Source organism: Monodelphis domestica, chromosome 3 (assembly GCF_027887165.1).
Source record: "Monodelphis domestica isolate mMonDom1 chromosome 3, mMonDom1.pri, whole genome shotgun sequence".
Classification (NCBI taxonomy): Eukaryota; Metazoa; Chordata; class Mammalia; order Didelphimorphia; family Didelphidae; genus Monodelphis; species Monodelphis domestica.
The window spans coordinates 61,121,408-61,144,059 of record NC_077229.1 but is presented as its reverse complement, the minus strand read 5'-3'; the positions used below and the strand labels follow the sequence as shown (position 1 = coordinate 61,144,059).

At 40.2% G+C, this 22,652-nt stretch overlaps 2 protein-coding genes across 3 annotated transcripts in view; one reads left to right on the top strand and one right to left on the bottom strand.

The window, feature by feature from the left end:
- The first annotated feature begins 483 nt into the window (after positions 1–483).
- Positions 484–9,498, top strand: PGAM5 (PGAM family member 5, mitochondrial serine/threonine protein phosphatase). Of its 2 annotated transcripts, none has more exons than XM_001366398.4 (6): positions 484–806; positions 3,785–3,963; positions 4,919–5,044; positions 5,896–5,984; positions 6,274–6,407; positions 8,084–9,498. In XM_001366398.4, exons 1-6 carry the CDS (start codon positions 598–600, stop codon positions 8,232–8,234), a joined length of 888 nt encoding a protein of 295 aa, XP_001366435.2. In that variant the 5' UTR covers positions 484–597; the 3' UTR covers positions 8,235–9,498. The 2 variants fall into 2 exon arrangements, with proteins under 2 accessions (XP_001366435.2, XP_007489641.1); XM_007489579.2 differs by having other exon boundaries at positions 503–806; positions 6,277–6,407.
- A 4,203-nt stretch (positions 9,499–13,701) lies between these two features.
- Positions 13,702–22,652, bottom strand: part of ANKLE2 (ankyrin repeat and LEM domain containing 2) — a 52,598-nt gene continuing 43,647 nt past the window's right edge. The window contains exons 11-13 of the mRNA XM_007489580.3: positions 18,164–18,938; positions 16,990–17,121; positions 13,702–16,045 (exon numbers count right to left, since the gene is read on the bottom strand). Coding sequence (XP_007489642.2) covers positions 15,832–16,045; positions 16,990–17,121; positions 18,164–18,938 — 1,121 coding nt within the window. The 3' untranslated portion in view covers positions 13,702–15,831. The remainder of the gene's footprint in view (positions 16,046–16,989; positions 17,122–18,163; positions 18,939–22,652) is intronic.

The window sequence follows — 22,652 nt, the reverse complement described above, 5'->3', positions numbered from 1 at the left end:
AGGACGCCAGGGTCCCTGGATTGCGGAGTTATGGTCAGAAGGCTGGAAAAGCAGAGGATTCTTTATTAGAATCCAGGAGCTGTTGGGGCGCTGCGATTTAGAGGATGCCGACGGCCCTTTCTTTGTATTGGGTGTCAACAGTTCAGCAGCAGTCACGCCTGGTTTCCCCATTCCTTACCGATGCATGTGTTGCGTGGGGGTGCGGAGGAGCGAGAGTGGGTGCGGAACCTGCAGGTATCGAGCCAGCGCCGGCAGGGAACTGCCCTTCTTCCCTCCCTCCCACTCCCGCGTTCTCCGCGGGCTATAATTAGATAGATTGGGAATAAGAGCTCCGCCCTGGAGGGCAGGGATAGAGTTAGCCACGTCCCACACCCCTACGCGTCACTTTTCTCTACCCTTCTGTCTTTCCCTTCGGTAGCGAACTTCGCCTGGAGGTGGGAGCCCCGGCCCGTGGGCGGGGCCGGCGGCGGGGAGGTTTGTCCCTGGGCGCGCGCCGTCCGCGGCCAGAGCGCCTGCGCGTCTCCGGTGGCGGCAGCTGCGTTCAGAACCCCAGTGTGAGGAGAGTGGCGGGAGAGAGCTCAGACCCGGCCCCACGGGATGGCTTTCCGGCAGGCGCTGAAGTTGGCGGTCTGCGGGCTGGCCGGGGGCTCGGCTGCCGTGCTTTTCTCGGCCGTGGCCGTGGGGAAGCCGCGCGGGATGGGCGCCGGGGACCCGGAGCCACGCTGGGCCGGCCCGGAAGCCCCGGCGTGGGCGGAGCGGCTGCGCCCCGGACCGTGCAACGGCGTGTGGGACAGCAACTGGGACAAGTAAGGACCGCGGGCTAGCCTTCCCTCTCTCCGCTTCTCTGTCCCCAGGCGGGTAGACCAGATAGCCTTGAGGTCTTTTCTTGGATCCTTAACCCGGTGGGAATCTTTAGTCAGGCAATACAGGAGGGCTCCCTGGAGGAGACGCTGTGGGGGTGGGGAGGGGTTGAATGGCGGGGAGGAATGGCAGCAGTTGACTGAGGGGCACCATCCCAGGGCTACTCTTGGGGCCGGGAGATGAAGAGCCAGCGAGATAGATGAAACTGAGCATATGCTCGGGAGGACCGGGGTGCGATCGGGATGGTTGAAAGGACTGGCCCCTGGCGAAGGGAGTATGGTGTCTGGATAGGTTTATGCCAATGTCTTTTGTTTTCTTTTTAAACTCTTACCTTCGGTCCAGTGTCAGTTCGAAGACAAAATAAAGGTTAGGCAATAAGGGTAAAGTGACTTGCCCAGGGTCACACGGCTCGGAAGTGACTGAGGCCAGTTTGAACCCATTCTCCAGGTCCTGGCTGTCAATCTGCTGAGCCACCTACCTGCCTCAGGTCTATTGTTAAACCGCTTTAGTATTTTATGAAACGCTTTATTTTATTATGCAAGGCACCTTGATTTTACGTAGTAAATTGCTTTGTGTCTTAGAGAAGGAAGAATTGACACCAATCTTTATTAAACTTGGGAGGGCCGTCAAAAATAAGGTCTTTTTCTCAGCTCAGAAGAGGGAGTAAAAGAAGGCATAAATAATGGTATAACTCAAGATCTAAGTCACTTGGGGAGGGATTTGAGAGGTTCTTTTTGTTTTTTTAACCCCTGTCCTCAATCTTAATTCTGCCATAAGAAGGGGATGAGTGGGCATAGTTATGCCTTCAGTTTAAGAGCAAATTTCTTGCACCTTTACCCTAAAGTCAGAAAATAAATATTTATTAGGCACCTATTGTGTGCAAGACCTTATGGTAAATGCTTTGGTTCAGGTCAGCAGGCGTTTATTTTTAGTATCTTCTGTGTCCTGGGCACCCATACTTAGTGCTGGGGAGGCAAGATGAAAAAGAAAAAGAACATCCTGCTCTCCTTGAGCTCACAGTCTAGTATTAAACCCTGAAAACAAGTAAGAAATCAATTCTGGCTGTAAGAATTTTCGAAGACTGTGGGGGAAGTTCATTTGTATCTAACTTTAAAGGATGGAATATTTCAGTATATGAACCACTATAAGGAGACATTCAGATTTGGAGAGAATAGCAGGAATAGATTGGGGTGGCAAAAGGTGCATTGTTGGCAATTTTGTGTGGCTGACGAGGAAATGGCCAGGGATCAAATGATCTGTGACAGGTACATGACAGCCTTGGGTCTAGAACACAGGTCTTGTAACTCCATCTCAAGATTCTTTTCAGAAAACTGAAAAGATACATCAAAGTCAAATTGTAGATTTTTACTTGCCAGGTGTTTAGTGGAGGGAAGGCAAGAATTGTAAGAGGTCTCTGAATCCTGTAGCAGCTTTTTATTTTAAGATAGAGTGAGTAAAGAGATGATTGATATTGTGAATAAAAGGCCTTTGAGAGCTAGTAAGATCTGGGTTTACAGTTTTGCTTTTGACCTACTCATTATTAACCTTGTGACCATTTGGGACCTCAGGCAACTCTGAACCCTTTAATGAATTCTGGATCCCAACGGGTGGAGGGAGTTTCTTACTCTGATAAACTAAATTGGAGATCTGGACAAAACAAAATAATTATTAGGAAGTGGTACAGATAAAATAACAAAATCAAGTGGATGTAATACTTGACACTAATGAGTGCTTACAGTAAAGTCAGCAAACCCTTCCTTAGAGGGATAGTCCGTGGCAGCAGTTGAAGAAATGCTCAGTAAATCTTTTTTTTTTTTTCTAATTTATGATCCTAGAAAGAAACTTAGCAATTTTTTAGACTCTGATAGGTGGCACAGTGAATACATCACTGAAGTCAATGAGACAAAGTTCAAATCTAGCCTCACTTTTCTTATCTGCCAACTGGGGATAATAATAGCATCTCACATCCAAAATTGTTGTGAGCATACAATGAGAGAATATTTTTAACGTATTTTAATATTAAGCTCCTATATAAATGCTAGCTGCTATTACTTTCTAGTGCAAACTTCATTTTATAGTTGAGGTAGGAACATCAGGTAAAGATAGGTCCCTGTACTTGGTACTGCAAGAGGAGAGATAACCTGGAGAAGAAGTAGAACACATCCAGAATGTGACCTTAAAAGTGATCTAGTCCAGTCCAATCCTCTCATTTTGCAGATGAGGAAACTGAATTGAAGGTAAGGGATCTGGCTAAAGTCACATAGGCAGTACAAGTGGCAGGACCAGGCTTTTTAGGCTGGGAGCCCTCTTTTTTTTTTTAGCCCTTACCTTCCATCTTAGAATCAATACTGTGTTGGCTCCAAAGCAAAAGAGTGGTACAGGCTAGGCAATGGGGGTTAAGTGACTTGCCCTTTTAAGTCACACAGCTAGGAAATATCTAAGGCCAGTTTTGAACTCAGGATCTTAAGTCTCTAGGCCTGGCTTTCAAACTAAGCCACCTAGCTTTCCCTCATTTCTCTTTTTTAAGGTCTAGATTTTAATTCTTTTCTAATCAGATTATGTGTAATTTTAAGACCACACATCCTGTGCTTGTTTCCTCAACTATTTCTAATTCTAGTATGTTTTAGAAAACTAAACTCAAAGTTGCAATAGTACTAAGACTTTTCAGAAAGAAGTTACAGCATCCATTATTTTTGCCAATGGAAAACCTGTCAATTGATTAAAATGTAAATAAGTTTACTTAGTAATGAGTGTTATATGAGATTAGAACACAGAGCTGCTTGGTGCCACCTCTCTTACATTTAACTACTTAGATACCAAGGTGATTTGTGAGGCTGAAAGTGGGATACACAGTTTTCTTAGAAAATATACTCATAGGGGAATTAAATAGAAAGTCATAACATATTTTATTTTTTAAAATTAGACGAGAACCAAGGTCTCTTATCAACCTGCGGAAAAGAAGTGTAGAAACTGGTGAAGAAGAGATCGCAACCAAACTGGATAACTTCAAAGCCAGAGCCACTCGCCATATCTTCCTGATCAGGCATTCCCAGTACAATTCAGATGGCTGCCTTGATAAGGATCGAACTCTTACTGAATTGGGTATGTGGGCCTCCAACCCACAAAGGGAGCACTTGCTTAATGTGAACCTTAATTTCTGGGAGAAAGATTCTTGGCTAGCGGTAATGCTAATCCATGCATCTGTGATCTTTACTTTCTGCTGCCTTTGCCCTCTACAAACCTCATTCTGAACAGGCTGGTCTTTGGAATTGTATCCCTTTTATTTGAAGTCTAATGGACCTCCATCCATCATTTTAGCTTTTTTAAACTAACAGCTTATGTAGGAAATTTCTACTTTGACTCAAAATTCTACATTTGGCTCCATTTCAGCAGGCATTTGCTAAGGACCCACTATGGGTCTAAGCACTGAAGTTATTAATGTAAACTTAAAACAGCCCTTGTAGGCACAGTGACATTCTCTCAGGGGATACAACAAGCACAGACAAATAGCATTTCTGAGAACAGGGGAGGGGAGAGGACTAATGATTGGAGAATTCAGGAAGGCCTTGAGCAGAAGGTAGAACTGACATCGGGATTCCATGATGGAGGGAGCATGGCATGCCATCCATGTATCTATCCCCAGTGCTCCAACTTTCTTTACCTCTTCGAGGAACAGCTCAGTGTTGCAGTTACCCAAATGGAGCATTATTGAGCTAAGCATAAAAAAGGGCTAATTTTTCCCACGAGCCTTTAGGCTCTTGGCATTTCCACAGGTTTGTCCAAGGAGACCCCTATGTCCTTGGTATATGGGCCACATCTCACACTGAAGATTTTCAGACTGAATGAATTAAATGCTTAGCAGCCATGTTGCTTGTGAATAAGCAGTTGTTCCTAGTTGTGGATTTATACATGTAGTTGGATGTTAATCAAGTCTAGGCAGAGTAGATACCAAATCAAATATTTTTCTCTGCACATATTAAAAAAAAAACATTACAAGCTTGATTCAGTTTTCTTTGGGCTTTGTCATTATAATTGTAAAATCTGTTTCTACTTTAAGGTCGTGAACAGGCTGAACTCACTGGTTGTCGATTAGCAAGCTTGGGCATTAAGTTTGATAAGATCGTGCATTCTTCTATGACCCGGGCAATAGAAACAACTGACATAATCTCCAAATACCTGCCAGGTAGGTGACTGCAATGTCTTGACAGTACTCTTACGTTCCAATTTGTATTGTATGCCATGGGGAGAACAGTTGATGAACCTACTACAGGCTATCAGGGCTATCACCCTCACTTAGTGTTTTCCCACAAAATAATGTAAAATATTGTATTGTCCTGGTTATCAGTCATTAACCAATCATAACTGACCTTTAGTGCTTTATAGCTGGGAGACACTCCCATGCCTCTGTTGCCTTATGAAGGAGGGAATGCATAGTGGTTATTATCCCCATTTTATAGATGAAGAGAAGAGACCAGACTCTCAGCCAAAGCAACTTGTCAGGGTCCCAAGAACCTTGCAGTCCATTTGCACTGGATTATACTGCTTGTTACATTTGTAAAATAAGGGGCTAGACTAGGTGTGGTAGTACTGAGGAGACCTGGGCAACCTCTTTTCCACATATACAAAACCCAAGGGAAGAGAGCTGGATTTCTTAAGGGTCTTCAAACCCATCTTGGGCTGTCTTCCTGAGGTGGGAAGACTCTTATGGGCAATAGAGTTTCTGTTTCACCTTGAGTTGAAGGTAATTGATAGCCTTGCTTTCTTTTTTGGTGAAGAGTGATCCTGGTTGGCACTTCTGTGTTTCCCTGTTACTAGTTAACTACTCTCTGGAATAAGATGGTACTACTGTGACATGGTTAGCTCAAGGCTACTTGTCCCTTGGGATGCCAAGACCCAAAAGCCTAAATCAGCTTAGGGATGTTGAATAGACTTCCTTCAGCTTGTAGGGTCACTTATGCCCAGTGTACATACTAGGCATCAGCCCTGTTCCCCAGCACCTTCCTCATGATGGGGGCACTGCTCCTTTTTCTGCAGGAGTCAACAGAATCAGCACTGACCTGCTACGGGAAGGCGCTCCCATCGAACCTGACCCTCCTGTATCTGAGTGGAAGCCAGAGGCCCGGGTAAAAAAACAAAACAGAACAAGACTTTCTTTCTGGGTGGCTTTTCATCTTGGGATAGATGTTTGCTTAAAAAATGTCACCTTGTGTAGCAGTGCTGAGACTTTGTCCATGAAGGATCTCTTTCTCCTCCATTTTCACACATATCCTTGTATTTCTTCCTGCATCCCTATCCCTATCTTAGATCAGCCACCTCAAGACTGGGCTTTTTATAAATTCCTCATCCAAGGGTCAGAAGGGGTGTTTGTGCTGGACAGTCTGTTAAGTCTGTGATTCCCCACTTTGCCCTTAGCAGTATTATGAGGATGGAGCCCGCATTGAGGCTGCATTTCGGAATTTCATCCATCGTGCTGATGCCAAGCAGGAGGAGGATAGCTATGAAATCTTTGTATGTCATGCAAACGTCATCCGCTACATTGTCTGCAGGTAACATCAAACTTCCTTTGTATTTTATTTCTAGGCATCTAGATGACACTGTGGATAAAACAGTGGGCTTGGAGTCAGGAAAGTCCTGAGTTTGAATTCTGCCTCAAACACTTAACAAGATATGTCTCAATTTCCTCCCCTGTAAAAGGGAATCATCATGGTAACTACCTGGCAAGGCTGCTGTGAGAATTGAATGAGATTTTTTTTTAAGCGAATCAACAAAAATCCAATTCTTCCTCTCCTTCTCCTTCTCCTTCCTTTCGATTGAAAAAATGGAAAAACAAAACCCCTGTAACAAATGTGAAGAGTTAAGCAAAACACACCCCCAACTGAAAAGGCCCCCCAAATCTACAGATTTTATAGTGAGTACTTTATGGCCATCCATCCTGTATGGAGGCTGTCCTGTTGCAGTAGAGCTATAAAAGAGGTGGTTTTCATTTGTTATTTGAAATTTGGACGGTAGCTTCCTCACACGGTTTAGTATTCTCTGAGCAGCACCCTGCCTGGTGATTTTCGAGAAAAGACCAGCTTAAAAAGAACAGGCCTCTGTAACTTTTATGCCATACCAGGATGATAGAAAGGCCTGCCTCATTTGTTTCTCTTTGTTATATATTTCACTATAGAAATAAATGAGGAACAGAATCCCCCTCCAAGCCCCAAACATTTAATCCTGTCTATCTTAAAGTGGAACCATATCCATAAGAAGTATATTCTGGGCCCTCTTCTAGCTCAGTATAATTCATGAAACTTAATTTTTCTGTAGTTGTTTCAGCATCTTATACTGAAATGTTCCATTACAGGAGAGAACACTAACATGGGAGTTGGAGGGCTTAAGTTAAATTTCCATTTGTCCATTCCCAGGGTCTCTGCCGGCTCTAAGACTGTGATCCTGTGATCTCACCCTCTCAATCATTTTAGCCTTCATGTCTTGTATTCCTGTTTTTAGGGTGCCATATTCCTAACAGGTGAATGTAGGGTCCAAATTCTTACTCTTAAAAAGTGGCTGTCAATACTGTATATTGTCATGTTACTTTCCTGAGGGTTTAAAAGGTTTTTTCCCATAATCACACCAGTGATTTACAATAGCTGCTTCTCTTGCAGTCTCAGCAGTGTTAACTTTTATTTTTTGACAATTTTTGTCCATCTACTGCATTGATGGCAAACCTATGGCATAGATGCCAAAGATAGCATGCAGAGAGCTCTCTGTGGGCAGGGGCTGCTCTGCTCCCCTCCCCCCAAAATTAGTTACTAGAAAGGCAGGGGGGCTAGGGTAGAGCTGCTCCCCTCCACCAAACCTGAAGGCATTTTTTTCACTTCACCTGCCCCTCTGCCTAGCTGCCCATGGAAGTGCTTCCTCCTTCCCCTGTGTGGGGTAAGGAGGGGGTGGGCCATGCTGGGCACTCCATGCAGGAAAGGGGCACAGCACCTGTCTCCGGCAGGGTGGGCATGCCGCTCAGTCTGGGAGGGGTAGGATTGTGGCGAGGCAAGTCACACTCTCTAAAAGATTCACCATCACTGATCCATCTTGTGCACTTCTATTCAGGGGATGGGGGGAGGGGGGTGGGATTGTCCAGGGGAAGGGGCGACAAAGAACTTAGTATGTTTGTCAGCCCTGTTTCCAAGTGTCTGGTCTGTATAGCATGGACTAATGTTTTTACCATTTTCCTCTTCTCAAGAGCACTACAATTCCCTCCTGAAGGCTGGCTGCGGATGTCCCTTAATAATGGCAGTATAACCCATCTGGTGATCCGTCCAAGTGGAAGGGTGGCACTAAGGACTCTGGGGGACAGTGGATTCATGCCCCCTGAAAAAATCACCCGCACTTGAATGCCCACCTCTACAGTCCTCAGCTGTGCATCCATTCATCCGGGTCTGTCTTTGTAATGTTTGGCTAGAATGCTGTTTTCATAGGTATTTGGATCTTGCGTCGTTTTTCCTTTGCTGGCTACACTTCTGTCCTAAAGAGGCGTTTGGTAGAATAACTGTGCTTAAAGGCCACATTTCTGTCCAACACCTTCCTAGCCAGGGAGGATGAAGACGTCATCAAGACAGATACATGTCACAGGGTTCAGAAGTTTCTGGATATAGAGAAGTTACCTCTCTTTGACCAAAGCTTTTGTGATGAAAGGGAATAAAGTGGTAGGGTAGAAGTTAAAGGTTGTATATTTTCGATCCATTTGGATGTGGCATGGCATTATGAATGTGCAAGTCACAAGAGTAAATTTTCATTATGAGAAGATAGCGCCTATAGCTAATTTCCTGCCATTTGAGTCAGTCAGTCCCTTTGAAACGGAAGATTTCATTCAGCCAGCAATGGTGGCAGCTGTTACAGTGGGACAGTCTGGTGTGATCAATCATGCAGTTAAAGAACAGTTTATGCTAGTTCAAGTGATTCATAGGTCCCTAGATTATTAAAACGTATTTTTCATTCTCCAAAAGACAGGTATCTAATTAAAGCTTCCTGACCATTTTTCTAGGCCCTTACCACCTGGTTTTGAAAACCTACTTCTTACTCCAAGGTTATAACTTGTGAAAGCAGCTGGGATAACAAGACATTCCCATTTTTGTGGCTGCCCAGAGAGGATCTGAGCCATCCTAAGCCTAAGATCTGTTTGATGATAAATGAGCAGAGACTTCTGAACAGCTGAGGAAAAGCCACCAGTGTGTACCCAAACTAAACAGTGATGAGTGTTAACTTGGGGGGTGCTACTAGGCAGAGAGTTTTTAACAAAGGTTCTAAAACTAGAAAAAAAAATCTAATGGAAATCTAATGTTGATGGCCCAGACTGAAACCTTTGCTTAAAATTCTAATGAGGGTGCCTCTGATTGTTGCTAGTGTCTTATGCATACCAATTAAGGATTTAGCCACCATAACCCTTAAGTGCTTTGGGGTATTTAGACCAAAAGTGTCTATTCCAAATATTCTCTGGCCACGGATGTCTTAATTCAGGTAAAACAAGGTGGTAAGAAAATTACTGTGAAAAAGTGGTTTTAAGATTTTATTGCAATCAATCAATGCAAATAATTGGGATAACTTATCAATTTGTCTATCAACTTTTTTAATGTTTACACAATAAATTGTTTTATTTTATTGGTGTTAGTCATTAAGATGTTGTATTCTTTTCCAGTCCCCCTCCCTCAATAAGCAAGTTGATCAGTGCTTTGTTGTGTAGGCCTGCTTTGTATTGAAGCAATAAGAACATTTCCTAATCAAAATGCCTACATCAGCAATAATGCATATACCAAAATATTGGACCAGATGACCTAGCCAGAGCGAGGAGTCATCTCCTCCCATTCTTTTTTATATGAATAGCATTCATATTCTTTAAGATTTGCAAAGCACTACAATTTTTGTCTTATTTGACTGAACACCTTCCTTGGACTACAGATACTATTATTATCCCCATTTTACATATGAGAAAACCAAAGCAGACAAAGATTAAGTCATTTGTCCAGTGGGCACATAGCTAGCTAGTCATGTCTGAAGCAAGCCTGAGGTCAGGTCTTCCTGACTCTAGGTCCAGCATTCTATCCACTGAAGTCCCCAAGCACACAGACTGAGAAGTAGAACTAAGATTTAAACCAAAGTTCCATAACTTCATATCCAGTGCTTCTCCATGTACCATACTAAAACAAAGGCTTATTCATCCTTGTAAAAGGATTCACAAGTTCCCAATAAAAGCCAAGAATTACATGCTTCCTGCCTTCCCTCACCTTTCAGGTAAGGCAGTCTGGGTTAATGCCCTTGAGCACCTGGACTAGACTGTCCTCAAGGCAGGGCCTAAGAGAAAGAACTAGGGAAGGCCAACTATCACATGGACATCTCGCATTAGAAATATTAGGATGAGACTAGGCAGTAGGCACAGCCATGGTGGGAAGAAGTCATGTTTGTCTGTGCCAAGATGTATTCTCTAGGATAATTTAGGCATAGTTCCTGCAATTAGGTTCAAAGTCATGGAATTTTTGTAGCAACATGCTTTCTCTTGCTTTTTAGATCTTTTTAGTTTAAGAATGCAATCTAGTAGGGTGTCCCTAAAACACCTACTTTATAAAGAATTATCCTACTTACCATTTATTTAGGATAGTGCTTTTAAAATTAATTTAATTGGTTCTAGGTCTTGAGAAACACAGAAGGCTAAGTTGGCTATAGAGAGTGCTGGCCTCAACAAAACCCCAATCTGGGAGAAGGAATGGTTTGGGCAGGTCTGACAGTCTCTTATTGCTGGCCTGCTTTTAGTATAATAAGGACTTATGGGTCTTCATGAGTGCTGTAGAAGCTATAAGTAAAAGTATAGCCAGAAACTCACAAACAAAAACAGTATTTTACCAGTAAGTTGTTAAAAGGGAAGGTCTTTGTAAACCTTCAAGTTTTACCACTGTTACGAACTGGGTTAGACTTAACAAGGAAACCCAGGATGGGTTAAAAACACACTAGATTACACAATTACTGGCTTAACTGCCTGATCCTAGAGTTGAAATTCAACAAGTGTTTTTTAGTAGTTAAACTCTGTGCAAGGGAGGAAATTGAAACCTAGAGTCAATGGCTTGATGGACACAAACAATAAAATATTCAGAATTTGGCAACAAAACTAATAACCAACTACAACCCTCTACCTACTTGAGGTCTTAGTTTAAAACCTATGACACATTTCTAAGTAAGGAGCAACTGAAGACATAGATCTGATCATACTGGCAGCTAGAAATGGGCATTAATCTGACAATACTATGGGCAGTCTAATATGAAATGACTCCTGGTTTTCCTTTGAAATTTTGTTTTGTAAATAGGTGATTTGGAAATGTGTTCTATTTCCTAAGAATTTCAATTACATCTTTGATCACCTTTTTAGGCCACTCCACGTATAAATACAAATAAATGATTTTTAAAGCAGACCACAAAAGATCATAACATTGGGTAATCTTTTTTGGGCCTTAGAGCTCCTCATCCATAAAATGAGGGCTGGATCGTCCATCTCAGCAATAGCAATCTGGGTTCCATTCTAGCATCTATATCCTACAGTCCCCTTTCCAGCTACTAATATACTATGATACTGTGCCATGAGTTTTATTGTAGCATTCTTTTCCCTTTAGAAGACAATCATCTATGGTGAACCTTTTAGAGATGGAGTGCCAGGCCCTGCCCCACTGAGTGCTGTGCCCCTAGCCCCTATTGAATTGGGCACGTTCTGCCCCATCCCTTACCTCACACGGGGGAGGGAAAAAGCTCTTCCATTGGGCTGCTGGGCAGAGGGGTGGGTGAAGTGAGGACTGTCTTCAGTGAGTATAGAGGGGGAAGGCTGAGTGCTCCACTCCCCTCCAGCTCTGCTGCCTGTGAGCTACCCACCTTACCTGCTATGTGCTCCCATTGGGCTGCTGGGCAGAGGGGTGGGTCATGTGAAAAAAATGTCATCAGGCTGGATGGAGAGGGGGAGGGGAGCAGCTCCACCTGAGTCTCCCTCTGCCTTTCTAATACTGATCTCTAGCAGGGGGAGGGTGGCCACATGCCCAGAGAGTGTTCTGCATGTCATTGGCACTTGTGCCATAGGTTCACCATCACTATCTAAAGCCTATTTGCACTAACAAGAGTATGTAGCATTTGTGTCCTTAGAAAAACACAAACTAAAGCTTTGAAATGCCTGTTTAAAAACTTTCAAGAAATGTAGATTCAAGCCTCATTTGAAAAATCATTATTAGGAGCAATATCCCATAAGCATTTATCTTTTAGGGAATTACAAAACCTGGTATTAAAAGAAGATAAATCAAGTCCTTTCTCAAAGCTGAGACACCATCATCTCTAACACTCAAACATTTAAAAAGATCTCTTAATTCTACTGGAGATTAAGGCTCAGAATGGGCTCACTCTCCCAGGTCTTATAGAATGGTCAGATAAGAAAGGTCAAATAGAATGTTTCTGAGCACACAGTGTTTCAAGTTGAAAAGGACTTTTAAATTTAAGCTATTCAGGTCAAAGTATCAATATAGATCACATGCATGTTAATGCCCCCAAAGGGAATCCAGCCTTCATTTGAAGGTGTCATGGCAATCCCTTCCCATTTTGGACTGTTATAAATGATAGGTAGTTTTGTTTTAAGCTGAGTCTCTGTCTTTTGCTTTGCAACTTCCCACTTAGTTCCTAGTCCTTATTTCTGCCCTCTGAAGTCAAACAGAACTCCAATCATCCATGGGAGCAACTGGGTGGCTCAGTGGATTGAGTGTCAGGCCCATATATGGGAAGTCCTGGGTTCAAATTTGACCTCAGACACTTCCTAGCTGTGTGACCCTGGGCAGGTCACTTAACCTCCATTGCCTAGTCCTTACCACTCTTTTGCCTTGGAAGCAATACAAAGTATTGAAATTTGAAGATGGAAGGTAAGGGTTTAAAAAAAAACAACCTCCAATCATCCTTTTTCATGACAGCTTCTCAAATATTTGGAATATAGCTATCATGTCTGTCCCCTCAGAGTGTTTTTCCAAGCTAGATACTACCAATCCCTTCAATTGATCTTCATATGGTGTGGTCTCTGGGCCTATCGGCATCATCTTGCCTTCCTCTGGGTAATTACCAGTTTGTCAAAGTCCTTCCTCAAATATAGTGCCTACATCTAACAATGCAACAGGTATGGTCTGAGGACTATCACCTCCCATGGTCGCCTCTGCATCCTGTTATTACAGTGCATGTTTGGTCTTCCACTTCATAGTTTACTCATTAAGTTTGAAGTCTACAAAATCTATTAACTGATGTTCCTAGTAATCAGTCTTTTTCAAATTAGTTGTTTCTTTCAGCAGTTGTTGGTTCGTAGAATTGGACACGAGGTGGGAAAAGTAAGGCTGCTTTGTCCTTATAGATGATTTACAAGGGTCATCCTCAAGTTCCTAACATTCGTATATCCCACATCTTCCAACCACATTTTTGCAGTTTGATCATTTTTCAGTGGAAAAAAATAAGCAATGGTAAGATTCCAGCACATCTCTTTCAATCAGTGAAATAGAGTAAAGGCAAGTTACATTTCTGATAAAAATGTTAACTGCTTTCAAAATCTTTTCTATTAAATTGAATTTCCCTTTGTTAACTAGGGTGTTAAGATTACCTATCTCAGCTCCATTTGCACAAAAAAAAGAGCAAAGTTCACAACAAATGTATCTCACACACACATTTCATGACCACAAAGAATTTTACAATTAAATTCTTCCCTAACTAACAAAATCCATGGTAAGATGTTTCAGCTGATATCAGAATCAGGTCCTTCTCTGGGCTGGAATATTTAAGGATTTTAAGAAATAAAATGACTAAAAATGGTAAATGTATCCATTAGCATTTTAATATCGTGAATGTTTTCCAAAACAGGGTTTAAAATACTGTCAAGAAAGATACTCTGTCCAAAACTAAGGATATTGTGAACTAAAAATAATTTATTTCATTAAGTGGTACAAAGCATTATGATATAAAATGTAGTCTAACTTAGGACACTTGATGAATCAATGTGCCAATCTGCTTTGCAGCAATCTTTTTTTTTTTTAAACATCAGTACAGAATATAGTATAAACATGTGAGAGCATATTGCATCTAGGAAGAGTTATCTGAAAAACACTGTGACCAAGAAAAAAATGGACACTGTAATTTTTATTTCCATCTTTATGTAAAAAAGAAAAGTTAATACTAATACCTTAGTATACTGGCTAGTGTAACAGGGAGTCAGCTTGGAGAAATTTCCCTCCACTGTGAATACAGTATCAGTATTTTGGTTCCTATTTAGAATAATGCTCCTCCATTCTTAAGAGGACACGTGACTTCCACCGACTTACTGCCCAAATTATCTTGTACACAACAAATTAAACAACTGTGTAATAATCTTTACAAATTCAAAATCTACAGCTTGATTCCAAAACTCAGATCTAGCTCCAGTCATCATGCAGAAGTAACAGCCTCCCATGTGTATTTGATTAAAAAGTCCTACAAAGAAAATAAACATCTTAAGTCCTCAAACTTAAGATGTCAGCTTACACCTTTTAAAAAAGGAAGGTCAAAAAATTATTTTTTGTCTGTTTTTTTTTTTTAACAAAAGGCACTATTAAGTTCACAAAAACATGAAGAGCAATTGTGGAGGTCATATATAGCCTCTGCTGTATTCAGAAAAGGGTACAACTTACATAGGAGCAACTGCCCTACACCAGCCTCAGAGATCAACCAGCACTCGGAAATGATTCGTGCTGGGTGATTTACTCCATTCATGTTCTCCTGCTTCTAAAACATTAAAGAGATTTCTACAAATACTTTTTACAACCCTCATTCCTTCAAATTTTTGAGTAGGACTTACAGTTCCCTGAAGTCTAAGCCAGGATAAGCTACATGTCACTGGAGAGGGGCCCTGCTCCTGCCCTCCAGTAAGGCAGTGCCCACACTTCTGCCAAACAATTTATGGCTCCTTCCCAAGGCTAAGGCACAGGAGACGTTTGCCACTGCAGCCTTCTGAGGCAGCTTCATAGCTCAGGAATTGGTGTGAGGATTTCTTTAAGCCCAAAGAATGGGGTCACACACACTAACCTGGACTATGAAACCCTGGCTGGTAAGAAGGGACTTAAGTTATTGCTAGTGTCCTTGGTGCAACCACTTCATTTAGTTCTCACAGGTAAAAAAGCCCAGTTTTTATTTTCAAGTCAACCTTTTTTTAATGCTTCCAGCCAACTAAATTATCAACATCTCAGACACTGATGTTTACAAGAAAGAAAGAATTCTATGAGGTTTTCATTCCGCAACCTCAACACGATTTTCTTCAAGCCAGCTTGGAATGATGCTATAGTTTTAGTCAGAGAGTTGTTTCTCTCAATCATGAATTGAAAATTCAAAGCCAAATTTTACTAATTTTTTCTTTTTTATGAACATAAAAACCTAACAAAATGAGAATTGATGCAATTTTAAGAGGTAGAAGATAGCTAATTCTGACCAAGTGTGCTGACTCCCCCAACATTTAGAATCATCTGCTTAAGATCTGCTTAAACTGTTCTTTTGACAGGTAATCATGTATTTCACCCAACACCCAATTCTGTCCAAATGGTAAAATGGGTTATCATATTGTTCTATTATGAAGATCTTCATTTTTATTAAGAATCACTAATTGAAACAATCTGAATTTATAACTGCTTTATGAGACAGGATTACTTAAAAATTTGTATCTGAATTAACACTTTGCTAACTCACAAGTTGATAGTAATCTAACTGGGATATTAAACAATATATATTTGCATTTTTAAAAAAGTTCTATGTATGTCCTCTTCAAATGAGGCTTAATAAATAACCAGAATACATTTTCTTGTGTTAATTTCAACAAAACTTTCATCTATGTGCCTTCCCACTTTTAAACAAACAAACAAACAAACAAACAAGAACAAAAGAAAATTAAATGGTGTCCCCAGAAGAAAGATCCATCTTCTAGAGGGTGGGTGGCTCTGTAGGGTGACCTATTTTTAATAGCAGGTTTGCATATGCAGGGCTGTACCGACCAGGGCTCCCCAAACCAGGTGAACATGAATTGCTGTATTTCCCCGGGCTCCCTCTTCTGGGGCTGGAACACAAAGAACTTCGAGGTGAACATAAAGTTGAACACTGGGATCTGAATTTTCCTTTCAATGCCGGGCTTGGCCAGCTGGAGGGGAAAAAAGGAAAAAGAATGTTACTACTACATTTTGTAATTTACATAGTGAATGGAGGGGTAGCTAACACAGAAACAAACATTTGTGGACTTTGGACATTTTCATCACAGAAAGGAACTGGAGATAGGTTAACAGGCAGGAAACAAAGCCTACCAAGCACCAACACTAGCCCTTAGAAGTTTGGCAGTTCCCAGTGCCCTTGTGGGCACTCATAGAGTGAACTAAAAGGCCTATTTTATCCATGAGGATTCATCATGGGATCACTGTGCTTCTCACAAAGATACCTTGCTCCTAGTGAACACCTCTCAGCAGCATTCATGGCCCTAACTCTTCTGTGTGATGGTGGATCAGAGCTAGGAGGGACCACTCACAAGGAAACTCAGGCTCAGGGAGATTAAGCAGACCTAAGGTCACAGAGGCAGTGGCAATAAATGAATTCTGAATCTAGGCCTTGGGATCTCTTTTCAACGGGCCACACATTATTCATTCCAGCTCACTAAAGCCCCCAATCCAAAATTTTTCACTTATGCTGCAAAGGCAAGATTACAGAATGACCTCATTTACTATGTTAAGATTGGGCTTGGGACTGGATTTGTGATTTTAAGGATGGACTACATTCAGGCAAAAAATCTCTCTGCAGCCTGGCACCCACCAGCTCTGCAACTATTTTAGATCAGGGAACTGACTTGTTCAGGGTCACATAACCAGCCCACCTCAATGTGGGCTTGTCCACAAGTATTTCTGGCTCCAAAGCCTGCTCACTGCCCTCTGCAGGATGCTGTCCCCTCTATTCAGAATTCCAAAGGCAATTTCAAAACCTGTAATTCTAAGTTAGATCATAGGATGTATCTGGGAGTCAATTATATGCAAATCTCATGATTCAAGGAGGGAACTACAAAGAATTACCATCAAAATTCTATTCAATTTGTGTCAATACCTTTGCCTTTCTAAAGTAGAAAAGGACTGAACAGTATTCTTCCACTTGCTGATAGCAGGGTATTTCTGAGGGTCAATTTCTACACGCTCTATAGCTGCTAAAACATCCCGGTCCAATTTGGATGGCTCTTCCCTAGAATATAAAATAAAACAAATTGAAAAAACAGCAAAGCCCTTCCCCCAAATCTCCCATTTTTTCCTAACTTGTTTAAGTATGAGAATACCAGACTTTGTGTTTTTTATTCAAGAATCAGTATGCAAGTAGATTTATCTTCTACACACCAATAGCCTCTTTCCATCAAGAAAAAGCAATGACATCTTCATCCCAAAATATCTAACAAAGTATCACAGCCTAAACCACTGGAGGCCTATTTTTATTTATTTGTTTGTTTGTTTACTTACTTGCTTTAAAGGCCCTTACTTGGAATCAATACTAAGTTCTAAAGCAGAAGAGCAAGGCAACTGGGGTTGTGACTTGTTTAGGGTCACACAGTTGGAGGCCACATTTGAAACCAGAATCTCTTGGCCTTGGGCCTGGCTCTCTATTCACTGAGCCACCTAGCTGCCCAGAGGCCAAATTTATTAAAGTCAAAAGTCTTGCCAGTATGAAGCAGCAACAAGGCTAGTTTGACACCAATGAAATGACCAATTTGGCCAAAGTGTTATTAGCAAGTGGATGTTTTCCTTTCAAAGTAACATGTTGATCTCTCAGGAATTGTAGTCTGGCCATATTCCATGCCAGTTTTGTTTAATCATGACCGTTAAGTGCAATTTTATATGAACTCTAAACCTTTTACAAAAATGTAAGCTCCTCTCTAGGAAATTAAGATAAACTCAGAATTTTCTCCTTTCCATTCACAAGAGAAATTCTTAGGGAAGGATAAAAAATTACAATTGTGCTTCCTACCCCATCTAATGTACAAAAGCAGATGATGAACATGGAAGAGAAATTTCTTCATTAAAATTGCCAAGTTTCCCTGGTGTCAGAAAAGGCACCTTTAAAATGATTTTCTAATATAAAAGATGAATAGTTCTTACAATAAGTTAGCAGAAATTTCTACTAATTTTCTACTAGTAGGTGAAAAAAATGAGTGTAAGGTACGTAAATGTCTGGAAAAGTCTGGCAAAAGGACCAATGTATGTGCTGAGCAATAACATAACAACATGCTTCCTACCCTTGAAGGAAGAATCTCTTGGCTCTTTCATTTGGAATCTTGGAAAATAGCCTTGGAGAAGGAGACTCCGAAGACAAAACAGAAGAGTCATACTGCAATTGAGCCTGGCTACAAAGCTGTGATCCTCCATCAGGAGCACTGGAATCAAAAATCAGTCTATCAAATTCAGGTGACATTCCTTTTCCTGTCCTTATTTTGCCATTTTCACACTTGCCTACCAGAGTTGCATCTTCTGACAAGGAGTTTTCCTTTATCTGATTTGCACAGGTTTTATCTACCTGGTCTTTGGAAATTTTGACTTGAATCATTCTTGAAGTCAGAATCCTCTCATCTTCATTTTTGCCCATAACTTGGTTTGTTTTCTTGAAAAACCTATCTCCTTCATCTTGCAAATTTAGTTTGTCAAATTCTGTCATCAAATTGGAGACAGGTGAAAGAAAGCTCTCTTTCCCACACTGTGACTTCTGCTTTTCCCTGCAGATGATCCTGTCTTTAGTTATAGGACTGCAAAACCCATTTCTGTTGGAAGAGATCCCCTTCTCATCATGTCTCCCAGGCAGGCCTGATGTGTCTATTACTTTTACTGTGTGCTCCATAGAGAGAATATCACCTGGTGAATCTCCAGAAGTACCACAGGCAGGTTCTTGGGAAATAAGTGGCTGGCAGGTATTCCGTGCTGCATTTTGTCTATTTTTAATTTTTTCTAGGCTTATGACATCTTCTTCTTCTAGAAATGCTCCCACAGAAATGGAGTTGCTGCATTTTTTACTCCTGCCTGGATTCAAGACAAAGGGGGTGAATTTAGATATATGAATAGCAGATATCTATCAGATTTCTTATAATAACTTCCATGAACATAACTTCCATAAATGAAATAGGCAATAAGTAGTTTTAATTTATTCCATTTGTTTTCCTAAAGGTATATATTTGACTATTTTAAATGCCTGATGATCAAAATTTTTTGCATGATTTCTTGGAAACAACAGTTTTGATTAAAAAGTACTCAACACAAGTTAAACAGATGGCTGGAACACATTTCCATTCAAAGGCACTTTGCTAGAAATATAATAGCAAGTACAAATGTCATATTGTATAAAGTATCATGTTGTGAACCTAAGGTAACAGCATGATGATCTTGTCAACTCCACTAGAGAAGACCTATGTGAAAGCCTATGTTCAAAGGCAAGCAAAAGCAAGGTTCAAATTCAACTGGTTTATCACTTCTAGCCATTACTCATGATACCAAAAAATGAGAAAAAAATTCTTAATTTCTAAGCTGTCATGTCAGCAGTAATAGAAATTCTACCAGATCATGTCAAAATTTCAGTGTTTCACCCTTTTTTGGAATCATTTCTCCCTCTAAAATTTTTTCATGTGTGGGTAGGCATGCAAGTGTGTGATGGGGAAAGGGAAGAGAAGGAATTTCTGTTTGGTTTCTTCATTATATTTTTTTACAATTCTCTATCAAAGCCTCAAAGAAAAATGTGAATTGTTTTCAAGCCAAAAAATAATTCCTAAACAAGCTGAAAAGGGATTTTAAAAAGAAGTCAAGGGAAAATTGGGAAAAGAAATGAATGATGCAAGAAAATAATGAAAAAAAAGCACTTGGGGGCACAAGAAATAACTAAAGAAAACAATACCTTAAAAAATAGAATAGGCCAACTAGTTAAAAAAAAAAGCAAAAAAAATCCATGAAAGAAAAAACTCTTTAAAAAGCAGAATTGGCCAAATGGAAAACTAGGTACAAAAACTCACTAAAACTAATTTCTTAAAAATTAGAATTGGGCAAGTGGTGGGGGCAGCTGGGTAGCTCAGTGGATTGAGAGCCAGGCCTAGAGATGGGAGGTCCTAGGTTCAAATCTGGCCTCAGACACTTCCCAGCTGTGTGACCCTGGGCAAGTCACTTGACCCCCATTGCCTAGCCCTTACCACTCTTCTGCCTTGGAGCCAATACACAGTATTGACTCCAAGATGGAAGGTAAGGGTTTAAAAAAAAAAAGAATTGGGCAAGTGGAAACTAATGTTTCTATGAGACATCAAGAAACAAAATGAAATAAAAAGAAAAAAAAAAGAAAATGTGAAATATCTTATTGAAAAAGCAACTGACTTGGAAAAGAGATCCATAGAAATAATTTAATAATTATCATTCCCTGAAAGCCATGATTTTTAAAAAAAGCACATAAGGCATCATATTTCAAGAAATTATCAAGGAAAACTGCCTTGATGTCCCATAACCAGAAGGTAAAATAGAAATTGAAAGAATCCACTAATCACTTCCTGTAATAAATCCTTAAAAACTCCAGGAACATTATTGCCAAATTCCAGAGCTCCTAGGTTAAGGAGAAAATATTGGAAGCAGACAGAAAGAAAGAATTCAAATACTATGGAGCCACAGACAGGATAACACAAATTTTAGCAACTTCTACATTAAAGGACCAGAAGGCTTTGAAATGAACTAGGTTTCTAACCAAGAATCACATACCTAGCAAAACTGAACATAATCCTTCAGGGGGAAAAAATGGATATTTAGTGAATAGAGGATTCTCAAGTATTCCTGATGAAAAGAACAGAGAAGAATAGGAAATCTGACTTTCAAATACAAGACTCAAGAGAAACATTAAAAGGTAAATAGGAAAGAGAAATCATAAGGGTTTCAATAAGGCTAACCTGTTTATATTTCAACATGGGAAGGTGATACTTATAACTCCTAAGAACTTTATCATTATTAAGGCACTTAAAAGGAGAATATCTAGACAGAGGGTATGAGTATAAGTTGACTATGATGGGATGATTTATAAAAAAATAAAATTAAGAGGTGAGAAAGAAGAATACACTGGGAGATGGGACAGGGATAGATAGAAAGGAATAACTATCTCATGTAAAAGAAGTATGAAAAGATCTTTTATAATGGAAGATGGGAGTATGTGGTTGACAACACTTGAACCTTACTCTCATTGGAATTGGCTCAGAGGGAATATCATACACAATCAATTGAAGATGAAAGTCTATTTTACTCTAAAGGGAAGTAGGAAGAGAAGGGAATTCAAGGGAAGGGGAGCTGATGGAAGGGAGGGAAGACTAGGGGAGACAGGAGTCAGAAGTAAAATATTTTGAAGAGATGGAGAGTGAAAGGAGACAGGAGAATGAACAGGGCAGAAAATAGGCTAAATCAAAATACATTGTAATCATAAATGTGAAAAAAGTTTTATAACAAGTTATTCCAATAAAGGTCTTTTTTCTCAAATATATCGAGAACTAAGTCAAATTCATAAGAATACAAGTCATTTCCTAATTGATAAATGGTCAAAGGATATAAACAGGCAATTTTCAGATGAAGAAATCAAAGCTATCTATAGTCATATGCAAAAATGATCTATATCACTATAGATTAGGGAAATGCAAATTAAAACAATTCTGAGATACCATCTCATACCTATCAGAATAGCTAACATAACACAAAAGGAAAATGACAAATGTCGGAGGAAATGTGGGAAAACTGGGTCACCAAAGCACTGTTGGTAGAGTTGTGAACTAATCTAACCATTCTGGAGAACAATTTGGAGCTATGCCCAAAGAACTATAAAATTGTGCATATACTCTCTGAACCAGCACTACTAGCTCTGTATCCAAAAAAGAAAGAGAGGGAAGGAGGGAGAGGAGGAAGGGATGAAGAAAGGAAGGAAGAAAAGGTTCTATTATGTACAAAAATATCTATAGAAGCTCTTTTCTGTGGCAAAAAAATTGGAAATTGAGGAAATGGCCGAACAAATTATGGTATATAATTGTAATGGAATACTGTTATGCTGTGAGAAATGAGAAGCAGAATTGATCCAGAAACTTGGGAAGACTTTTACTTATTGACCCAAAGTGAAGTGAGCAGAACTAGAGAATAATCTACACAGTTAACAGAAAAACTGTATGATCAACTACTATGAATGATTTAGTTATTCTGATTAATACAATGATCCAAGACAATTCTGAAGGACTTATATCAAATTTTGTTTTACTTTCTTTTTTGGGGTCTCTATATTCTTTCACATGACTAAGAGAAATGTTTTGCATAAATGCACATGTATAACTTATTTCAAATTGCTTGTCTTCTCAATGAGGGGGAGGGGAGGGAGGAAAAGGATATAAACTCAAAAATTTCTTAGATAAATGTTAAGAATTGTTTTTACATGTAATTGGAAAAAAAAATATGTTTAAACAAGGTACAGAGAATCAATTTTCAGTGGAAAAATATAAGTTGTCAAATCTATTTTCTTCCTGGAAGTAGCTGAAGGACAATCATGCAGATAAATTACTGTGTTCTCCTGAGAGTAAAACAAAGACCAATGGGTGAAAGTGATAGGGGAAAATTTTGGATTTGTATGGGGTTTTCATCATGAGAAGATGAGCAAACTGGTTATAGGAAATATTCAAGAAGAAACCATATGACAGCCAGAAATATTACAGAAGGAAGATTCCTGAATAAAGTAGGAAGGAGGCA

Excerpts from the sequence above, each read along its gene's own strand:
- PGAM5 (XM_001366398.4), top strand. The coding sequence starts at position 598 with ATGGCTTTCCGGCAGGCGCTGAAGTTGGCGGTCTGCGGGCTGGCCGGG. Across the intron at positions 5,045-5,895 it reads AATCTCCAAATACCTGCCAG|GAGTCAACAGAATCAGCACT; the intron begins GTAGGTGACTGC and ends CTTTTTCTGCAG. Across the intron at positions 5,985-6,273 it reads AGTGGAAGCCAGAGGCCCGG|CAGTATTATGAGGATGGAGC; the intron begins GTAAAAAAACAA and ends CTTTGCCCTTAG.